Genomic DNA, 20931 nt, shown 5'->3' on the forward strand with positions numbered 1-20931 from the left:
TAATTGGCCCGCTTTCACAGCGACTTCCGAGATTCCCCACTGCGGATGGTCTGCGGGTGTCGACCCGTGGGCGCGCGTCCTTCGGTGCAGCGCACTTTGCATTGCTGAGCACGCGGAAAAAAAACCAAGGCTCCTTTTATTATAACAGATGGTTAAAACGCTAGGCTAAACTGCTGTGACAGTGTCGGAATGGCGGTTTGGATGACGTGGGCTTCATACCGCGGGGGTCCGTGGTTCGAAACATACTGTGCAAGTACGACTTTCTGCAGTGCGTTTTCGCGCAACGTCTTAAACACCATCAGTGGGGCATATAATGCTTAGCTTTATAAAACGAAGCAAGGCAGCCTTTTAGGCGCACTTACATTCGGAATGAACAAGCACACACATTGTAGAATCTGGCCCAACTGTTTATTTGTAAACATTTTCTGTTGCACACAACTTCACTCACCACCAAAGTACATTCATCACAACTTTGAAAACATACATGCCAGCACTAATTTATTACAGAGCCATGTTTTTAATGAAATAACATTTGAAATGGGCCTACATGGGTAAAACATGAGTCAATCTTTCATAGGAACGAAAAAAAAAAAGTAGGGGACAGGAGGGGGCAAACATGGCATGAACTGCAATCACTACACACACCTTGCAAGCTTTTGGTTGGAAAACGTGGGGGGGGGGGGGGGGGGGGGGGCAAAAAAAAAAAGGTGAAAGGAATGGGGGAGCCGCAAAAAATGTTGCTGGGAACACAGTAGCCTTTTTCCTCTCCATTATACAACCCCCCGCCTGAGAATGCAAACAATCGGACCCTATCTGTGGCTGTACACGTGGGACGCAGGTGCTTGGCCAAACCAGCAGCGGCGGCAGCAGCAATTTTCCTCTCCAGTGCGTGGGGGGGACAAGTGTGACGCAGCGGGGGTTAGAGGTCGTCGTCATCCTCGTCGGGCAGCGACGTGTTCTGTGCCTCCTTCATGTCGTTCTCGAGCTTGGCCTGCCATTCGGGGTCCATGGTGACCTCGGGCGGTGCCAGCGCGGGCATGGCCACGAACTCCAGGTTGGGGTCGCCGATCAGCTTGCGTGCCAGCCACAGGAAGGGCTTCTCGAAGTTGTAGTTGCTCTTCGCACTGATGTCATAGTACTGCGCCAAGAAGGACCAGAACAAGAGAGCACAGGCGTCACGTCTATATAAAGGCCGACCATTGCAAGGCCACTGACTTTAGCCATGGGTTGCAGTTTGTTTGCAATGCCAGAAATATGCTTATTAAAGGGGCCACAAAAACAAGGTGCAACTTTGTTCAATGTGAATGAACTAGCCTTTGTTACTGCTCAGCACCATTCTCACCACAAAAGCCTTTCAACTGGGAGAGAGAGAAAAAAAAATGCGTTTGCGCTTGCAGCAGCAAAGCGCGGCTCGTTCTTTTGATTGCCCAGTGGACCAAGCACCCGGCCGGCTGCATGTCACTATGGTAATTCTTCATGGCTGTTCGCGCAACCCGCCAGCAGAGCCGTCTGCGAATGAGCTATTTTAAACGTTTTCAGCTAATTAGCAAGGCATTTCACAGGGCTACAGGGTCATGTCCCAGTTGGTTCGATCGTACGTACTGCACGTTCAGAATAAATTTGGGTGCAACCCCCTTCAGCAAGGACAAATAGCACACAAACCTCAACAGTCTTGGCCCCCTCACTGCAATACACAGTACACGCACAGCTTGCGATGCAATGCAAATTATAACAAAAGCACCCCAATTTATGCAGTTGGGGGACAGATGAGGCACTGCCGCAAGCTACACACATCCATCTTACGCAGCTGCAATGTTGGCTCCCCCACAATACCGCTCAGCCACTCTGCAATGCCCCCAAAGTACAAAACAAAATACGAAAGAAACAGGAAGGTCTTGCAAGCTGCCTATGACATCCCACAGTTCATTTCACAAATTGATTGTGTTCGGTCTGCTTGCTTGTTTGCAGCAGCTGCACAGAAAATGTCAAAAGCACTACAATTTGCGACACCACACGTCGTGAATAATGGAAAGGGATTGGTGGAGCTTGTCCAAACAGTTTTCCGAAACAAGCATACAAGCAGGTATACGTGTAAAAGTAAAATAAATGCCTGCGGGGACTTGTGCGCTGAGCACAGTCACTTCAGAATCGGACAATAGCTCTCGCATTTACCTGCATAGTTCTGTCTCACTGTACTCGCATGACATGGCAAAACATCTGACCGAAAAAAGAAAAACAGGAATGACGTACATCGCTAGGGCGGAGTCGGCAACCTGGAAATGGCATTGTCAGCTGCGCACCCTTACCTTACATTCAAACCCCAGCCCACCATTAATTTCACAGAAGAAGCGTTTGGCAAAGTTCTGCTCATTCCAACCACCACAGAAAATCGCAGCGTAGGCCAACGCATTTGTTTTCCCACCCTGTACGGCACCGACTGAGACCAAGCAGTCTCTTCCACCAGCCTACCTGGAGGTTCTTCTTGCGGTGGAAGACGATGGACTTGGCCTTGACCTTGCGGTCCTTGATGTCCACCTTGTTGCCGCATAGGACGATGGGGATGTTCTCGCACACGCGCACCAGGTCCCGATGCCAGTTGGGCACGTTCTTGTACGTCACCCGCGAGGTCACGTCAAACATCACGATGGCACACTGGCCTGCAACGAGGAGAGAGGGAGAGAGAGATGAACCTCCTCCTCCGCTCGGCCACCAGCGAGTGCCGCAGCACTCCCAGCAGGGACACCACCCACTCACCCTGGATGTAGTAGCCGTCGCGGAGGCCGCCAAACTTCTCCTGGCCCGCTGTGTCCCACACGTTGAACCGGATGGGACCCCGGTTTGTGTGGAACAGGAGGGGGTGCACTTCCACACCCAGGGTGGCTGCACAGGGTGAAGGAGGGGCAGTCAGCGCGCGCGCGCGCGCACACACACACACACACACACACACACTAGAAACATGGCTCCAGCCTGGTCTGCCAGCGAGGAGCCCACTGCCCAGCCCGTGGCACGACTCATTTCAAAAGGCCTTTGACATGAATGCTGCATGCTTCGGCTGTTTTAAGCTGAAGATACGTCCCTGAGGGGGACCGAAAAATTGTCGGCGCTTCCACTCAACTTACTGCAACCATGCAATTAAAATCACGCCACCGAATTTGGCAATTACAAAGGGAATCATTCCTGGAGTTTTATAAAAAAAAAAAACAGCGCACCGACAGGCTGGAGCCCTAAGGGCACAGGGTGGGCAGGAACTGCGAAGCCTACATCAGCAGCACCGCTGCAGGGCTTTTGCCCAGCACAAAGAGTACCCTCCATTTCTACCAAGGCCTGATAGCCAATTCTATTACTACGTACTTCCATTGATATACTAACTAGGTTTGCACTCTTCAAAAGCCTTTCACGCATCCCGTTCTTCATGCTGTGTATTTTACACGCGAATGGACGAGAAACAACAGCCTACATTCCTTCAGGCATCGACAATCGACGAAGACCTGCCTCAACCTTCAGGGCATGGTAGAACGTGCAGCTTCAGATTAGAGGGACACAACTTCCACACTGCTGTTCAGCAACCATCAATCATCACCAACTGCACCCTCAACCAACACCTGGGAAGGCCTCAACAAGCCCTCGAAGTGGCACTAATGAGAAGGCATGAAAATTTAACGGGATGGTTGGACACAGTGCCAAACAAGCACAGACAATTAAGTGCTGCAAACAGCAGGGCAGGTATACGCACCAACGTATTTTTTCTCGAACTCTCCCGTCAGATGGCGCTTGACGAAGGTTGTTTTGCCTGTGCCACCATCCCCTACCAAGACGCACTGCACGGGGAAAAAGAAAACTGCGTAAAGCCACGGCCACAGAAAATAATCTGCATCAAAAAGAATATCTTGCACGAGGTGCTGAAAGAGAGAAACGTGCATTCTCAAGGCACAAGACTGACGCAGTCTTGGTGAAGCCGTCGTCATGGGTGGTGTGCGGGGCTGGGTGCTTCAGCTGCAGATCAGTGCAGCCTGAAGCGCAGCCCACAACCACAATGCAAGTGTCAGTGGTTCCAATGGCCAGTTCACTTGACTTGTGCCACATACCGTGGTTGAGTAACTCGAGCTAGACAGGCATCTACACCAGTCCCGAACACACAACGGGCTTCCTAAACCCCTCCCTCCTGGACTTTCAGCAAGCATTTGGAGAGCACTGGAGATGGGAGGCAATGCAGCCCCGAGGGTTGTAGAGATTGTAGAGACCTACACCAGCATTGCAGTTACCACTAATTTAAACATGTTTCGCCACCTTTTCCCAGGCGCCACAAAGCTAACTTCAAGTAGCAACTGGCACTTGAAAAGAGAGATGCCTCGCAAAGACCTTTCCACAATTCGCTCGCACGTTTGTTGTCTAGTTAAAGGGACACTATAGGCTGAATAAATTTTGTTTTAACTGGAAGATCATGCATTTAGTAGCTCTGTCAGCTTTTGTTCGACGAGCAACGAGGCATTATTTGCCGAAAAATAGGTAAATAAAGCTGGCGTTTCTCTCATTTTCCTTTCATTTGAAATTTTCACAATGTTGCCATCACCAAGTAGGAGTGAGGCACCTGTGCTGTGCCAACGGTATCTGTCTTGAAGCCATGGCCGACTCCTGGGAGCTTTTTTTTTTTTTTGGCAGAGGCTGGCTTGGACTGTCGTTTGTCACGAACGAAATAAGAAATGCTCTTCAATGCTCAAGCAGCCAGTGTGCCCACCAACACCTGACACCAGAACCGCATCAAGCCAGCTGCAAATGAAGCCCTTTCTGAAGCAAAAGTGCCATTTCAAATCCAGTCTACACTCGTTGCAGTGGATTCAGCAACGATGGACTTCCGGTTACAACAGGCCATTTCTGTTGGTTTGGTCTCCATGCATTTTAAGTGGAGAAGTCCACTCCACTCATAACAGACCCGCCTACAGAAGAATATCGGCTACAACAGACTAAATTTTGAGCGAAAATTGTTTTGACTGTAATAGCAGACTTATTACACAGTGCTGGCACCCGATATGCTTTTTCTTTATTTTGGCAAGGGCACCACTACGTCTGGCAACGCTTTCGGCACAGAACGGGTCATTGGCACAGCCAAGCCAGTTTTTATTTGTTTTGTGCAACCAGTGGCATGAGCAGCAGGGTAGCCGATTTCACTGTTGGATTAATGAAGCATAATCAATGCTCTCGAACATGGTGAGAAACAAGCCGACACCGCCAGAAGTACAGGCCTGTGTCTAAGCAGACGGTCCGCTCGACAATCACGAACAAGGCTGCTGCCGAAAAACACGAATGGCGCACCCGAAGGTTGAGTCTTTCCTCGTCAGTTTTTTTTTTATGTAATAAAGAATAAGTTCAGTGAACTTCGATTTATTATTTTTCACGCATGCATCGATCCTGTTCCGTTCAATGAAAAAGAAAAATGCCTCAAGCAGGCGGATGGTTCCTATCCATTGTGCAATCTGCCGCTGGCCAGGCGCAGTCCAACTAGTCTTATTTTAAATTTCACAGAGGCCTTTCATCAGATTATTTTGTTTGTGCCAGCTGTCTTACTGACCAAACTAAGCTGAACTGAACTGTTTGATGAATGGTTTTGAGTAAGCCTGCCTCATCACAAAGGGGTTTGAAAAGAGCCTCGCTAATTCTGCTGGCCTTGATGATTTTTATAGCTGGTTAGTAATTTCTCCTGGTTACATTGTTGCTTTATTTACTCAGCTTAGCGTGCGCCTCTAAGCACTTGACAACATGTGCTAGGCTTTGAATGCAGCGTTCAGCGATTCTTTTTCCCCCGCTTGAACACTGTGCAGAGATGCTGCAGGTGTGTAGAAAGAGCAAATTGTGTGTAGCACATACATTCAATACTGGTCAAAGTTTCCTGCAGTGATAAAAAAACTAGACATGACAACAACAATGGTACCAAGGACAACCTCATTACAAAACGTGCACTCGTTGACATTCGGGTTTGCCGCTTCAGCGGAGTGATACATCACCTGAGCTGTTGCCATTGTACCCGAGTATGGTAACATTTCACTGCACCTATGGGTTTCAGTAACTATCCGATTACCATGCCCACTATCATAAATGCAAAGTAGGACATAAAGGGGCACTGACACAAAAGTTTTCCATCTTGTTTTTTTTTTTTTTTTTTTTTTTGCGATAAGTAGCTAGTGACCTACTTATAACCTGTAGAAACCTCATTTGAAGAAACAGTAAGGCAGTCACTGACCAAGTCAAAAAGGTAAAAAGACGTTTCGGAACCCGTACGGGTTCCTTGTTCACAATCGACCAGACGAACTTTCGTCGAACCCTTGACTAGAAACCTCATTTGCTTCACCGTGCGACAGTCGTTTAATTAGAGGCATTTTAAATGCGGCCAGTCGCAGTTTCGGTTTCAGCGAGTGCCGCGAAACGATGGATTTTGTGTGAACAAAGCTCACCACGTGACCGTCGGAGGGATATCACAGAGCAGAGCCGCCATAGCACTGTAGAATCCGCATAGACGGCAGTTTCTGCGAATGCCCCCACGTACTGATCTCGTGAGGCGCTTAATTAAAAAGCGACCGTGGACGTGACGCAGGCGCTGCGAGTGCAAATGCTACCGCGGCTAAAGAACGACGCGCGACGCTCGAGACGGTGGGTGGCAAGACGCGCGCTGGGAGCAGCCGGCCGGTCTGCCTACAGATGTGTTCGGCTTAGCACTGCGGCGGATATTCGAGTGCCGCTCTCGTAAGCGGTGCAGATGACAATTTTTAATGCAACCCGCCATCGCATCATTAACTCCTTTCTCATGTAAGCCACCATGGTCGGGACTTGGGGACAATTTCGTGCAGCAGTAACAAGCTATCACTCGAGCTACCTGCGCCGGCCTGGGCCACTTCGCGGCCGTGGCCGCCGCCTGCACAGCTACCGTGCAGCTAGCTCAGTGGGCTTTTCGTGCCTTCGGCGCGTTTTCGCATCCAATGGTAATAAACAGTAATAGAAACGAGTGCCTGGAATCGCTGTAGAACTTTGGTAGCGGCCAGCTGCCCCATGAGCTTACGAAATCACGACGCCTCCGCCGCCAACGATCAGGTCGTTCGTTCTCGAGAGCAGAAGCTCCGCCCTCCGGCCCTCCGATTGGAGCGGCGAGCCGGCGAAAAAAGCCAGCAGTGCGGAAGCGGCAAACACAAACTCGTGACGTGTTTGGATCTTGTTTATTTACACGATATCCTCGGGATGTCAATTGCGCGTGGTCCTCTGCTGGCTGCTCGGTTGCGTTTCGCACACTTTAAAATGGATTTTAAATATGTTCTAGGCTGTATTCGCCGCTGATATTTTGCAGATGATGTATGTATATGTGTTCCCACCAATCTATCTCCGAAGTTATATCTCCTTCAAAATTTTGTGTCAGTGCCCCTTTAAATAGCACCGTGCACAAGTGTGTACGGAAGTTCTGTGCTATCACGCAAACACGCCTAAACCCTGGGTCTCACCTGAAGATGTTCAGGCTCACTACACTACAAAGCCTGGACATAACTGCTCACTTGTCAATTCTGACAAACGCGGAAAATCTGCGTTGTGTTAAAAGGGATTGCCACTAAACGCAGCATCAGATTAGAGGGACAGTTCTCCGCAAGGGCTTTGCCCTTCGGTCACCAATCAATCATCATACGCTGCATCACTAGGCCTATGGCAAAAAAAAAAAATCACGATATTGACACTGAAAAACGCGTCCTTCAACGAACAGCAATAGGGCAAAACTCACCTTGAAGGTGGGGATGCCGTCCCCAAGATCTGCTGCCGGCTGCTGCATTGTCTGCGACAAGAGAAACCAGCTGTCAGAAATACGTCCAACGCAAACCGAACTCGAGATAAGACGTATTTGTTTCCGTCAAAACAGCGACCCAACCGTCATCTTCTAGGCGCTCGGCGATATGGGTCCGAACAAAACACGATGCAGTTTCTAAACGCCCGCCCGGCTTCGGAAGGTAATGAATGGACAGTCGAGAACGACGTGGTTTTACATCCGCGTAAGCGGAATCGTCGCAACCGGTCGCCCACATGCGCAGTCAGGACGACGCTATTACGCCACAAGTGCTTCGGCGGCCGCTCCGGTAAGAGCGTTCCAGAAACCGCGTGAATTGCCGGGTATGACTAATCTGCCGGCATTTGCGGGCTAGGGTGTCAACAAAAAGTGCGCTCAAACGTGGAACGAAGCAATCGTCAGCTAATACGGGAGTCAATATTACAAAAAAGACGCCTGGTCCCACGGTCAACCAACGGCTACGGGAGAAGATTTTTAGACAAGGTTAGAACCGCGGCGAGAGGCGATTCGAACTCTGCTGGCGCCAAAAACTGCCTAGCCCGATTGTGGTGCCTGCTACAGTAATACGCCGAAAACGCAGCAAGTGATAATAAATAATACTCTTGCTTCATGCCCCGAGCTTCTAAAACAGGAACAGGTGCGTTTTTTTCTCAAATTTAACTGCATTTACACATTGACGTAAATACCTTCTCCTAGGCCTCGGTCGAACAAAAGCTCAACACAACCAAAACAGGGTCACTCTGCCCGTTGACAGCACCGGCGTTAGTAATATCTTAGGCAAATTAACACCGTACAATCAAACTTTACTCACGGAATTGTCGTCGTCTGTATAAACAAGGATGAAGACCCGATTTAAATAGATTTTCCCTCACAACTGCGCATTCACACACACATCCACAGCACCGGACTTCGGCAAAAAGAAAAGCACTGAGAGGCGCCACTTCCGGTATGCAGCCGCCGCAGTTTCGCTTTCGTTTAAAATAATAATAAATACACTTACTTTACGCGGCACTGTAATATTTAAAATAATACTAAATTTATAATAATATACTGTTTCTCGTCTTATATAGTTAGTCAAAACACAACGCTGAAGTTGAAACCGAAACTGAAACCACAATGACGCGCTTGACTCGAGGCGCGTCCATGCAGTCACGCGAAAAAACAAGCGTTCACGGCCACAAGCTATGGCCACAAGGACCGTACTTGTAAAGCAAATCATTCTAGAGCACAGCTGCCGACGGTATCATTTCACCGGCATGACTGTCGGTTTCAAAACCAAATAATGGACGTTTTACAACGAGCCATGGTCAATTCTTCGCAGTGTTTGAGGGAGAAAAGAAGGCAGTGTTTCCGCTCAGGCGGGTTTCTTCCCACAACATGGCCCGCCTCAAGAAACGCAGAAACGACGTTTCTAAGTGATGTTAAACCTATTCACACGGATGAATTTATTGCCTTTTCGGCCAATAAGAGCCTGTTAAAATCAGCGCTAAAGACATGAAATATAAAAATGTAGATTGGGGGGGGGGGGTCTAGTCAAAGTGGTGAATTTGCACTTTGTACAAAGCGGTTAATGGGGTATGCGTCGTTGCAAATGCCTACACACTTATGCACAAAAATATGGAGTCAAGTTGTGCCTCGCCCAAGAGGCTTCAGATCTTCCAAGAGTTTGCAAAGCAAACAGCAAAGGCTGCAAACGAGGCGTGTTTCGTTTTGAACTGTGGAACGTCGACATCTGTCGTTCTTTTGTTTAGCATTAAGTGTGACGCTGGCTTCAATGTCCTTTTCTGTCTTCTTTATGGGCATCTTATCCGAAAGATGGTACCAATGTATTACAGCACCTAGAACACCTTTCTTCCATGCAGGGCAAAACTTACCTTGAAGCAACGCTTATGTTTGCAAAATATATATATATATTGTAATGAAAAGAAGTGAATGGAACCTCGATCATCCAATCCCTGTGCGGGTATATGGCAGAAGCATCCCACTATCATCATCGGTGTATGTTGCTGATACCCGCCTCTCGTCTCTACAACTCTGTCGCGATTAAGCCTCATTTCAATTTACCCATAAACTTATTCACACTTGTTTTGTAAAATCAGTTTTATTTCCTTTTTTACTACAGCTATACAGTACAAACATGTATATATGTGTATACACACATTTATATAACATATATATATATTTACGTTTTCATATAATATATACACACTTGGCGTATGTAAGCTCTGTTCAATGCCCCTTAGGAGCAATTGACGTGCATATGACATCCAAGGGTCTAACAGAAGACAACAGCAGTACTTGGCGAGTCAACAATGCATGGTCTCCTTTTTTTCCCTCTCTCTTCCTTGGTCCAACACTTATTTCTCGTGAGAACTACGACGCACGCAAAGACACTGAGGTGCATGGGCTGTCAAAGCTTCCATCGATCACGTGACGACACAACTGGCCAGAAGAAACGCGTAAACACCTGCAGCTCAACCTTGGACACGTGCGGCTTCCACACTTGGCATCTGGAAAATACGGTAAAAACAAAAATGCAGTGAGGTGACACTGACCACCTGGGCAATGTAGGGAAAGCAGGGATATAGGGAGTGGTATTGGGAATGTTGGTATACGAGGAGTTAGTATACAGGGATTGCGGAGTGATATATGGAATGTGAATGGGGAGTCCAGCAGATTGATGATTGTAGGGTTTAACGCGCCGACGCAACGCAGGTGATGAGGCACACCATAGTGGAGGGCCCCGGATTAATTTTGACCACCTGAGAATCTTTAACGTGCGCCGAAATCTCGTAAACACGAGCGTTTTTGCTTTTCGCCTCCATCAGAAAAACGGCCGCCACGGCCGGGAATCGATCCTGCACCCTCGTTAATCCCGATAAATCCCGCAGATAAATCCAGCAGATAAATCACGAGAGATGCTTCTGACATTACCAAGGTAGGGCAGGCATACAAGGATTTTGTGAACGACTGAAAGAATCAAATAACTTATTGAGGTATCAAAACATTACCCAGGAGTCTACAGCATTCACGGGAAAGTTAGCACGGAAGCAAGCCCCACAAAAGAAAACGAAATGTGAACAGTAGTAATATGCTGTTTGAAGCCTCCCTGAAGTGAGTATGATCTCACTTGATGCACTGTGTAGTCCATACATGAACCACAGTTGTAAACCAAGATACAATTTTACATTGGCAGATCCAGAGGGGGGGTCCGGATGTCCCCACTCCCCCCTAATTTTTGAATTTATACCACCGAGAAAATGACCCCTTAGGTCGTAGGAAAGGTCTAGTTGATCTTTTTTTTTTCTATTTATTGAATTTTCGCTTTTCCGAAATATCGGTGAACAAACAAGGCTACTCCTCCTCCTCAGCATCATCATCATCACTGATAAAAGCTGACCCCCAACTCAGAAAAAACCTGAATCTGCCCTTGCAGTTTTAAAGCATTTCTAGGCATATGTTTCTAGGGGGAACCGGCCCACTCGTCGCAGCCAACTCGTCCTAGGAAAACTGGTCATAGGGAAACTGGTCAAAGAAGGCATCTCGTTCTAGGTGATCCCGTACTAGGAAAAGTGGTAGCACCGACCTTCTCGTGCTAGGAAAAGTCGTCTCGCGGTTCCATTTTAGGCCGATGTCGAGGAAATGGGGAGAGGAAGTTAGTGGCTTCTAATCTTATAATTACGCCCAGGTGGACCTCTTCAGAGTTCGGGGGGTCCTCCTCTGCTTTTGTTAGTTTGCAGGCGGTGGTTGAAACGGTTTTTCTATTTTAACATATGTTCCTCTGTCCCCTGCTTATTTCCCTTCTTGTTGCAAAAAAAAATCACATTTTTTTTTACTTTTCAGGTTTATTTTTTTCTTCTCCTTCCAGAAAATATTCCTCACACTTTTTCTATGGAAGGGGGGGGGCGGAGGGGTCGACTTTTTTTTTCTTTTGCGTTTTCTTTTCTTTTTTTCTTGTTGCGTTATCTTTTGAACTTTTTGCCTGCTTGTGTATATATCAATAAAAGGGCAAAATGTTGGCCTCGTGTTTGTTTGCAGGTGGTGGTTGAAATTGGGTTTTCGGTTTCAGCCCACCTTCCAGTTTCTTTTTTGCTTTTCTTCTCCTTCTAAAAAATATTCGTCACACTTTTTTGTGTGAGTATGTGTGTGTGTGGGGGGGGGGTTAACTTTTAAGTCCAGGCTTGACTTTCACTCCCATATATCGGTGATATGAAGACTAACAAAGCGAAAGTTACCCAGCTTGACAATCATCGTTTGTCAGCAGGCATGAAAACAAAAGATCAAAATACTAAAAAGCGAAAACACACAACGAAATCGCAAATCCCAATACAGCGCCGTCACCTAATTACCAAAAATTAAAAAAAATGTATTAGAAAAAACAGAACGGGCAAACTAAATCTAACATAAAAGACTCACGTAATTAGCTGCACAAAGAAAAAAATACGATGCGCTGTCTGGCTGGCGCATTCCTCGAAGGCGACAAAGGAAACATTAAGGGTGATGAATTGAAGGAGGAGTGTAAGAATGTTTACACATAAGATGATAATTATACAAGCTTCTGTACTCTTTCATTTCAACGTGGGACTTTAATTTGAACATGATAGACGAAAAACGTAAATTGTGACGAGTTGGCCGAGTGTCCAGTTGCCCTATGTTACGAGTTTCCCTAGTGCGAGATGGCCTATGACGACTTGCCCTATGTGACGAATTCACCTATGACGAGTTGGCTGCCACGAGTTCACTTTTGACGAGTTCTCCTAGACCCGTTTCTAGGGGCCAACAGTAAATCGAGCATCTTCTTAGAAATGCGGAGTACAATAAGCCGGCATCTTTCAAAGCTCATAAGGAACACAGGAAAAAGAAAAGGATAAACCATGCAAGTTCTCAAAATGCATTTGCCTGTAATTACTCACACGTGGTTGATAGGGAGCTGAAAGACAGGCAAGTGAGTGCCATGGCTTCAAGCTCTATTCTGCCAATTAAAAAACTTAAATTTGTACAAGTGCCATGGGAAAGAACATATTACGGTAAAGTGGTAAACGTTCATCAATGTCCAGAACGAACGAATGAAGATGCGTAGCAGACGTCACTGGCCGAATATGTGAGTGCACACATATGAATACCTGAGCACATATGAGGAACTGTACAATTGAGGAGTATCAGTTGGTACATTTTCACATGCTGTGAAGTTTGGCGTTTCATTACTTAGCTCAAATGCGTATATCCTTGGCTAAACCAGTTTGTGGAAAGTTTTACGCTCACAGAAGGCCCCTTCACACCGGCAGCTAAGTGTTACCAGATAGCACTCGCATTTCAAACTTTACCACCCCAAAAAGAGTGAAACAGCACAAGCGCCACGTGAAAATGTGCCCGACGGACAACTCACCGAGCTTCTATATGACGACTCCTTGCTTTGGCAAATAAATGCGGCTAAGACAGACCAATCCAGCTACCAATGATGATAACCAGGAGGACAGCGGAAATGGACACACATATCAGGATGAACACCCTTTTCTGAAAAACAACAAAACGAGCGCAGAACTTTCAACGCTTGCAAAGACCAGAAATTACTTGCTACTTATACCATACCTTGGCTTGGCTAGCGATGCACGCTTTGCAATACCCACTTTCCTTTTGATCAACGCCAGTTGCAATACAACTGGCCTAGATCATTCTGCCACCCGGCTAAGATAAGGTCGCTAACCTTCCCAGCTTTCACATGACTTGCTAGGTTTTTAAGGACGAACAGCCCAGGCACCAGTGGAACCTTTAAAGCCCTGCATTTACAATTATTTCCCTCACTCACTCTCTTTCTGTAAGCAGCGTACGGCACAACAGAAAAAAGAATTGAGGAAATCCTAAAGCATCATGAATGCTAAGTAAATACTAAAACTGAAAAAAGAAATTGAAATAAAAAAAATGAAAAGAAGGAAACACTTACATTTGATCACGACAACCAAGGCCTGAGAACATTCCCATGCACTTGACCTTTCAAAAAAAGAAACTCAAACGAAACCAGGTAACTGAAGGAAGACGTGCATTTATTGAAGAAGCCACGCCAACACATAAATTGCCTAACTGGTATCTGTGCACTAAAGATTTTTCTCTTTTTTCTTTGGCACGTCAAAGACATGTTGATGAACCGACAAATGCTACCAAAGCAAGTAATTTTATTAATATTATCAATTCGTTTTCATTAGGTGCAATCACCGACAGCTATAGCGAGGCAAACAACTTCATGCCCTCCGAATTCCCCTCAAAGTACACTTAAATGAGCTCGTGATAATTTGAACACAATAGGAAATTAACTATCAAGTACCTAGAATGAACCATGCAGAAAAACCAACTCTAAAAATTTCAGAAGGCCCTTGCAATTCTTAAGGTTACCCGTTAAGTCTAATAAGAACTACACGCTACAAAAGATGGTTGATTGAACAGAAAACATTTTGCAGCATGACTTCTAAGCCAAATTAAACCAGGCTCCCAAGGTTTATCACTAGTGCAGCTTTCTGCTGCACTACTAGTCATCTGTGCCTCACAGAATTAAGCCAGCAGAACATTCCTGAAAATCTTTACAAAGTATAGTTCAGGCACTGCCTACTCAACCATTTGCAAAAAAAATACAACACAAAAGCGCACGGTGTCTTTTCCAGCAAACACCTTTACACCACACACAATGTACACCAAGACTAGTTATTTGACATACACTTTGGCTCCGGCGAATGCTGTAAATAAATGCTGACTGTTTCACTACTTTGCCACTAGGACAGCCATATAACTGCTTGCTCCAGCAAGTTATTTCTGCATAGAAAAAACAAAACCAAACAAGCACAAGACGTTCTACGAGATTCCTCAGTTCCATGCTCTGCCCACTAACAAGAGAAACATAACGTACTGCATCAGGTGCAGTAACTGTACTTGGGGAAACGGTACAATTCAGATATGGCACATTTGCACATTTAAAAAAAAATTGATATTGCTGCAGGTAGCAGTAGCCCACAACTACAGACTCCAAGTCTATCAACTACTCCAATGACCGCGTATAGCTTTTTTCAGTCAGACATGCTTTAACCAGCCATTCAAAAACAAACCAGATTTTAATGTCTGAGGTTCCACATTTTAATGTCTGAGGGGTTTATGTCAACCCTGTACCCACATCGAAGAAAACGGCAACACCTTCCATTACAAGGCCTACGCTGTGAGCCTGGCAGTGTTGCAGCTCATTGTGAGCAATTTTCTTCCATTAGCCAACGATGTGTGCAGCCAATTCATGCAGTACAGATCGCCCACAAAATGTCAGTTCCTTCATACGCCAACTCAATGGCTTTATGGCACTAGTGTTTGTATCTCAGGTTTTCTTACTTTCTGCACATCATGTTCTCTTCCAAGAAAACTATATTCTCTGCACAACTCATTCCACCCACAGCAATACTCATATCTATGTGCCAAAAGGCAGAGCTGTACAGTTTAAAAGAAGGCACAAGAGGGTAGGAATATGCGTTTAAAATTGACACCGGTGTTCTTTCCGCAAGGCAAAAAAAAAAAATGCGTGTATCACTTTATAAAATCTGTAAATCCCACTTTTCTAACACCACGTCACACAACGAGCAAAAAATTCAAGACCCACAGAGGCGCTATGCCCAACGTGAGAACAACAACAAGAGAGAAAAATAGACACACATAACTTGATGACTCAAGTCACGATACCCACACATGCCTACAACTGTCATCTAAGATCGCCAGTCACAGTAACATTCGTTGCTGCATCTATTCGTTCAAATATTAAACCTTGTGCGCAGGAGGGTACAAGAATAATACAAGTGCAACTTTGCAAAAACAGGTATATGCATGACACTGTAAGCAACGGTACTGAAAATGGTGACACAGACTAGAATCCGCGACTGCATACGCCTCACGGCTGCCAGCGAGAAATGTCAAAAAACACCCCGTCAAACATCAGCGGAGTAGAAACACATATAGTAGCGCCCTATGACTTTACTTGTTCTGATGACTAAAGGACTCCCTCCATCGTACCTTTAACGCCCCGAAAGTGCTCACGAGATTCCAACATAGTGAAAAAGTAAAAAGTTTCGTTCAGATCTCCCAACACAGAGCCACTGGTTAGAACGGCACTGATCCCGGGTTTATTACATATTTAGCTATGTCTTTGTCTATAAAATGCAACATAGCTCATCTTCTTTGGTAAAAATGCAAGATGAAAAGCCACTGCTTAGAATGGCACTGCTCCTGGGTTTATTACATATTTGGCTATGTCTTTGTCTATAAAATGCAACATAGTTCATCCTCTTTGGTAAAAATGCGAGATGAGAGAGACTCTTGCCCTGTATAAAGCAACATGCATATACAGTTGAACATTGATTAAATGAAGTCATTTGGACCCGCATATACTAATTGAATGCTTCGTAAAATCAAGGGAGCGTTCAGCTTAGGGAACCCGAATTCACTGGTCAATTTGGGAAGTTCACAAAGTTCAGCTTCGCGAGATCGAGGCATACCCGTATATTTTTTGCTTTGTCCAGAGAAATATTAAAAGTGAATAACTCGATATAACGACTATAGCTTTTTCAATACTAAAAGCTGGTGAATACACACGTAGGCTTAATGTGGCCAGTACCACCCCATTGATATGTTTCCAACAATTTCATTTTAATAATTTAAAGGTGTTAACAAGACGAACACCCGCACAAGCCTGAATTTTCTCTGGCACAAACCTCACACCGCCTGAAACCCACGCACCGAGTTACAAGACCAGATGACATACAAGCTTCAGGCTTATTCATCAGCACTAGTTGCTTTCCCTACGAAAATGTACTGCAATACCTCAGGGAAGCTCGAAAATGCAAGGAAGACAAAGAGCAACAAATGTAAAATGGCAAACAAGAATAATATGACTAGTGGCGAGAAAATAAATGACTAAAAGCCTGACAAAAGAGTCGATGAGCTTCTGCGGCCCTACAGTCAGCCCTATCTACAAATGCGTATATCCTATACTCTACATTCGATAAACAAGACTAGCCAAAAGCTCGTAAATAGGCTCGGTCGTAAAAAGCCACTTTCCATTTCACCTGCCCAGGCCATGTCTCATTTCACATAGTTGGCTTACTGCTTTTGCCCCTGGCAAAACAGTAAGACAAATACAGTCGCCATTTTTACGGTTCTTCATTTTCATGTTAATAGCAGTACTGCCCCAAGTTTGCACCTAAAATGATATTTATCCCACCCTATTTCTCCCCGACCATTTGCAATTACAAATAACACATTTACCAACACAAAACAGAACCTAACGCTGAAATGCGTTTTTTTTCTGGCCCAGAAAAAACATAGACTGAACACGCAAAGCTTGGTAGCAATGCTAAACCCCCTACATCAAAAGTGCATTAGTGAAATTGTCACAAAGTTGAAAAAAATTCCTCCAATTTCAAAGACCGCCAAGGAAAGCTGCCCAGGAGTAGTAAGCTTCATCGGTGAACGTTTGAGCAGGCTGACCAAGGCACAAAAACCCACCTCGCATCAACTTAGTAAGCGTCTTCACGACAGCCTAAATTCCCAAACAATGACATTCTTGGTTCTTGAACACGCATCAGCCCTCGCTTGCAAACATGTGGCCAAATGCTTTGTAACGGCGATCAACAGCAGACACCTCATCGCCTGCTTCTGTGCTTCTGCTACCCGGGTTGGCAGACAAAAAGCACCTCCGAGCAGCTCAAAAGCACCACTATAATTATCAGATAATAAAACTCGCTAACCTACTCACTAACCTTGTAACCTATTATTGTATAAACACGGTGCATCATCCCCATGTTCCCTTCTTTTTCAAAATCACAACAAAACGACGGTTTCAGGAGTCTGAAACGGCATGCTGTGGTTTGTCCCCAGACAAGAAATGCCTGACTGCCCCTGCCGTGTGTTTATTTATTTGTCTGGTTCTCAATTTTTTGGTTAGCAGGCCAAATAGCCCTCCACTGTTCATGTTCCACAGACATACCATTCATTGAAACTAAACGCTAATGCCTGCAACCTCCACACTTGGCTGGGTTGATTTAGGGAACTTGTAGCCCAGAACTCGAGCCTGAAGCACTACAGAATTAAAAGAAGGAAAGACTACACCCACAGTGAATTCGCTTCCCATAGGGACAAGAGTGAGCAGCACAATGCCACGACTCCCACCGAATATTACTTCTTTTAGCCAAAAAGTTGCAAGCTGCCGAGCTCACTTCATTATTGCCTTTCACATTGCTCCTTGCTCTACGTTTTGGCTGACTCTGTAGAAACTAACCCAATAGGGGCTACTTTCTGTGACTAGAGTAACGTTATAAAAACAACCTACCAAATGCCAAGCTCCAAAATCATGGCTTTATATATAATATATATATATATATATTGCACCTATGCGTGGTATCACTGGCTGAACCTAAACTTCACCGGAGCCTACCTCAATAAGGTACTGCCTCAGAAATGTGGCACAGAACCTTAGGTCAGCAACAAGTGTTTAAAGAGGCCATGCAGACAAAATACAAGTTTGTTTTATTTCAAAAACTATGTGTTTTATAGTGCCCCCAGAGCTTGTCCAGCAGCAGCAAACGATGTCGTATTCACTGAAAGATTAATCAATTTAGGTTAAAAGTTTGATTCTCCTGCCAAATCGTGCGTTTTTGTGACGTCTGCCATGCAGTCACAAGGGCGGGTATTCAAGCGAACTTCGAGTGAGTCATTAGGCTCTCCAGCCTTGCTTATTGTCAGTTCTCTCAGATGGTGCTTCCATACTGAGCCGCAGACCGTTGCCCGCCGTGGCATTGTTTTTGACCGTATTTGCACCTGGCTTGTTTTTGTTACGGTCGAAAGTAATCGTTCAGTGAAACATGGAATGTGCTCAGCAAACAGGGACACGTAAGACAACGTTGCTTACGCTAAACCAAGCATAGTGCGCCCAGTACCAACAACAGTGCGCATCGGTACTTTATGTTTATGTGTATTTTCGTAACTTTCATTGTTTACCCTACCATTTTCTTGCTGCTGTAAAATGAATATGCATTACGTTTAAGTGCAAATAGCTCCTTTGGCAAGCTTATATGCCCTGCCCAATTTACGTTTGCTTTTGCCTGAGTCAGCCAATCACACGGCTGGGCACATGACATCATAGGTTCTGTTGCGGGAAATTAGCTAGTGGATCGCATGGCCATTTGCTTTTTTTCCTAATTACATAGCTCATTTGAGCGAAGTGTGCGTTAAAAGCGCTGTCAGTATGACTCTAACGAGGCAATCTTTCGAATGAACCGAACCTGTGTTTTGTCTGCATGACTCCTTTAAAAAAGCAACAAACAAGCACAAATGAACATAGCAGAAAGCGTTTTCTGAAGGCCGCTCTCTTGGCAGCATAAACTGTGCCTTGCTAGGTTGGTGCAGCGGGAAATGGGTGAATCCCGTCGTGTGCTGGGGTCCGTCCGGAATTGTAGCTTCAACGGAGAAGAGGGCTGCCGTTCCTCGTGGTCTTTTTACGCCTCGCTTCGTTCATTCCTCACTTCCGTACAGACACGACTATTATTATGGTCAGGATAACGAGGAGCACCACGACCAGGACTAGGATTATTATTTTTTTCTGCAAAACGGGGTAGGGGGAGGGGGAGACAAGAAAGAAATGAACAAAGCAACAAACGTAACACAAACCACTGTTGGTGGGAACAGAAAAAAGCTGAAATGGTAGCTAACAAACCAAAAGTTCAAAAAACAAAACAGAGAACTAAAAAAAAAAACAATAAAAATACAACCAAAACTGAACTGAAGAACAAAAAACTGCACAAAGGCATATTACAGCTGCTGAAGACTTACAAAATTGACGATGATACAGTAGTAGTTTTTATATGGCACAGCAACCTTTCGGTTATAATGCGCAAAATATTACAAAATTCATGCGTGAGTTAACGGTAACTGGTAGAAATTAAAAAGTGCAACGCAGTCTGTGTAGTACTTGGCCCGCCACCTGAGAGGGAGCACGCCGCCTGGAGGTACGCATGCACGTCTGAGCAATAAACACACACTTTACGGCTCGACTTGGCTGCGTGCAGACGTGTTTTTCCTGCACTTGGCTGTGCCCAGCTGGCCGTCAGTGTACCCTATACCTGAAGAACATAACACAGTCTACAGCTGACGACTGGCCCTGTGTTGACGTGGGTGACGTGTACCTTGCGCTCGTACAGCCACGCTCACAAGGCTGTCAAACAAAACAAAATAAAAATAAACAAAGCAAGCCGAAGAGAAAAGTCGTACGCAAAGAAGGGGTGAGGAACCGAAACCATTTTCTCCACTGAAGCAAGATGACCCTCCAAGGGAATAGCACAAATGAAGCGCAGAGTCCGGAACGCGCATGTCAGTCCCACATTAATGCGAACTGTGATCTCTCAAAGGAGGATCACTACGGCAGAGGAGACTACTGCGGAACAGGTCCATTGAAAGAAAAAGAAACAACTCCGCCTCCATCCTGTTCCCCACCACAGAGTCTGCTTAGCATGTGGCTTGCATCCCTATGTACTGATGATACATGGACTAGCTACTCCAAGCATGGAACGCCTCTAGGGGGCTCATTTTCCAGGTGTTGAGATCCCCTTTGCAACCAACTGTGTTGCAGTTTTGATGACAAATGCAACGCAAAGAAAATAGTGTGAGAAACAAACTTAAAGTAAAATATGGCAAACCTTACAGGACATCCGGTTCCCTTTTTTGAGAGATGTGGCCGTGTATTTGTCACGGCAGTGCTGCGAGCCGGATTGTTGTAGCACATGTACAAGTGCAGTGGGTACATACACAGATAAGCTTTGTTCCCTCAATAGTGGGATGATAAAGATGGTGTTTCGCTTTCAGTTTATGCTAATTCCAACCTGTTGGCTCTTCCCAGTGTGAAGGCCCCAGTTCTTGCTCACCAATACACACAAAAAAAAAAAAAAAAAAAACCTACAACGTGCTGACTGTCTTGGTAAGTACAAGTGTCATGATACAAGTTTCGAGAGAATGGGGAAAAAGACACACAAATTAAAGCCGTTTCACTCAATGTGATAGCTGTCAGAAGTGCAGAGCCTTGATTCGCCAGGATGGGCTGTAGTGTT

The 20931-nt window shown here is 45.5% G+C and overlaps 2 protein-coding genes across 5 annotated transcripts in view; both read right to left on the reverse strand.

Moving 5' to 3' along the window:
- Positions 1 to 386: 386 nt before the first annotated feature.
- Ran (RAN, member RAS oncogene family) lies at positions 387 to 8775 on the reverse strand. Of its 3 annotated transcripts, none has more exons than XM_077677843.1 (6): positions 8625 to 8775; positions 7754 to 7804; positions 3734 to 3818; positions 2755 to 2880; positions 2470 to 2657; positions 387 to 1138 (listed from the first exon to the last, which is right to left on the reverse strand). In XM_077677843.1, the coding sequence occupies exons 2-6, from the start codon at positions 7799 to 7801 to the stop codon at positions 920 to 922; spliced, it is 666 nt and encodes a 221-aa protein (XP_077533969.1). In that variant the 5' UTR covers positions 7802 to 7804; positions 8625 to 8775; the 3' UTR covers positions 387 to 919. The 3 variants fall into 3 exon arrangements, with proteins under 3 accessions (XP_077533969.1, XP_077533970.1, XP_077533968.1); XM_077677844.1 differs by lacking the exon at positions 8625 to 8775 and adding an exon at positions 8500 to 8565; XM_077677842.1 differs by lacking the exon at positions 8625 to 8775 and adding an exon at positions 7898 to 7918.
- A 1132-nt stretch (positions 8776 to 9907) lies between these two features.
- Positions 9908 to 20931, reverse strand: part of LOC144145960 (syntaxin-like) — a 32194-nt gene continuing 21170 nt past the window's right edge. Inside the window, exons 10-11 of one of the 2 annotated variants that reach the window (XM_077677838.1) lie at positions 13200 to 13327; positions 9908 to 10323 (exon numbers count right to left, since the gene is read on the reverse strand). In XM_077677838.1, coding sequence (XP_077533964.1) covers positions 13244 to 13327 — 84 coding nt within the window. In that variant the 3' untranslated portion in view covers positions 9908 to 10323; positions 13200 to 13243. Of the gene's footprint in view, positions 10324 to 13199; positions 13328 to 13833; positions 19431 to 20931 lie in introns of those variants that run through there. The other variant, XM_077677839.1, reaches the window with a different exon arrangement.

This window comes from Haemaphysalis longicornis, unplaced genomic scaffold, assembly GCF_048455015.1.
Source record: "Haemaphysalis longicornis isolate Haplotype H1 unplaced genomic scaffold, Haemaphysalis longicornis Haplotype H1 scaffold_7, whole genome shotgun sequence".
NCBI classification, from domain to species: Eukaryota; Metazoa; Arthropoda; class Arachnida; order Ixodida; family Ixodidae; genus Haemaphysalis; species Haemaphysalis longicornis.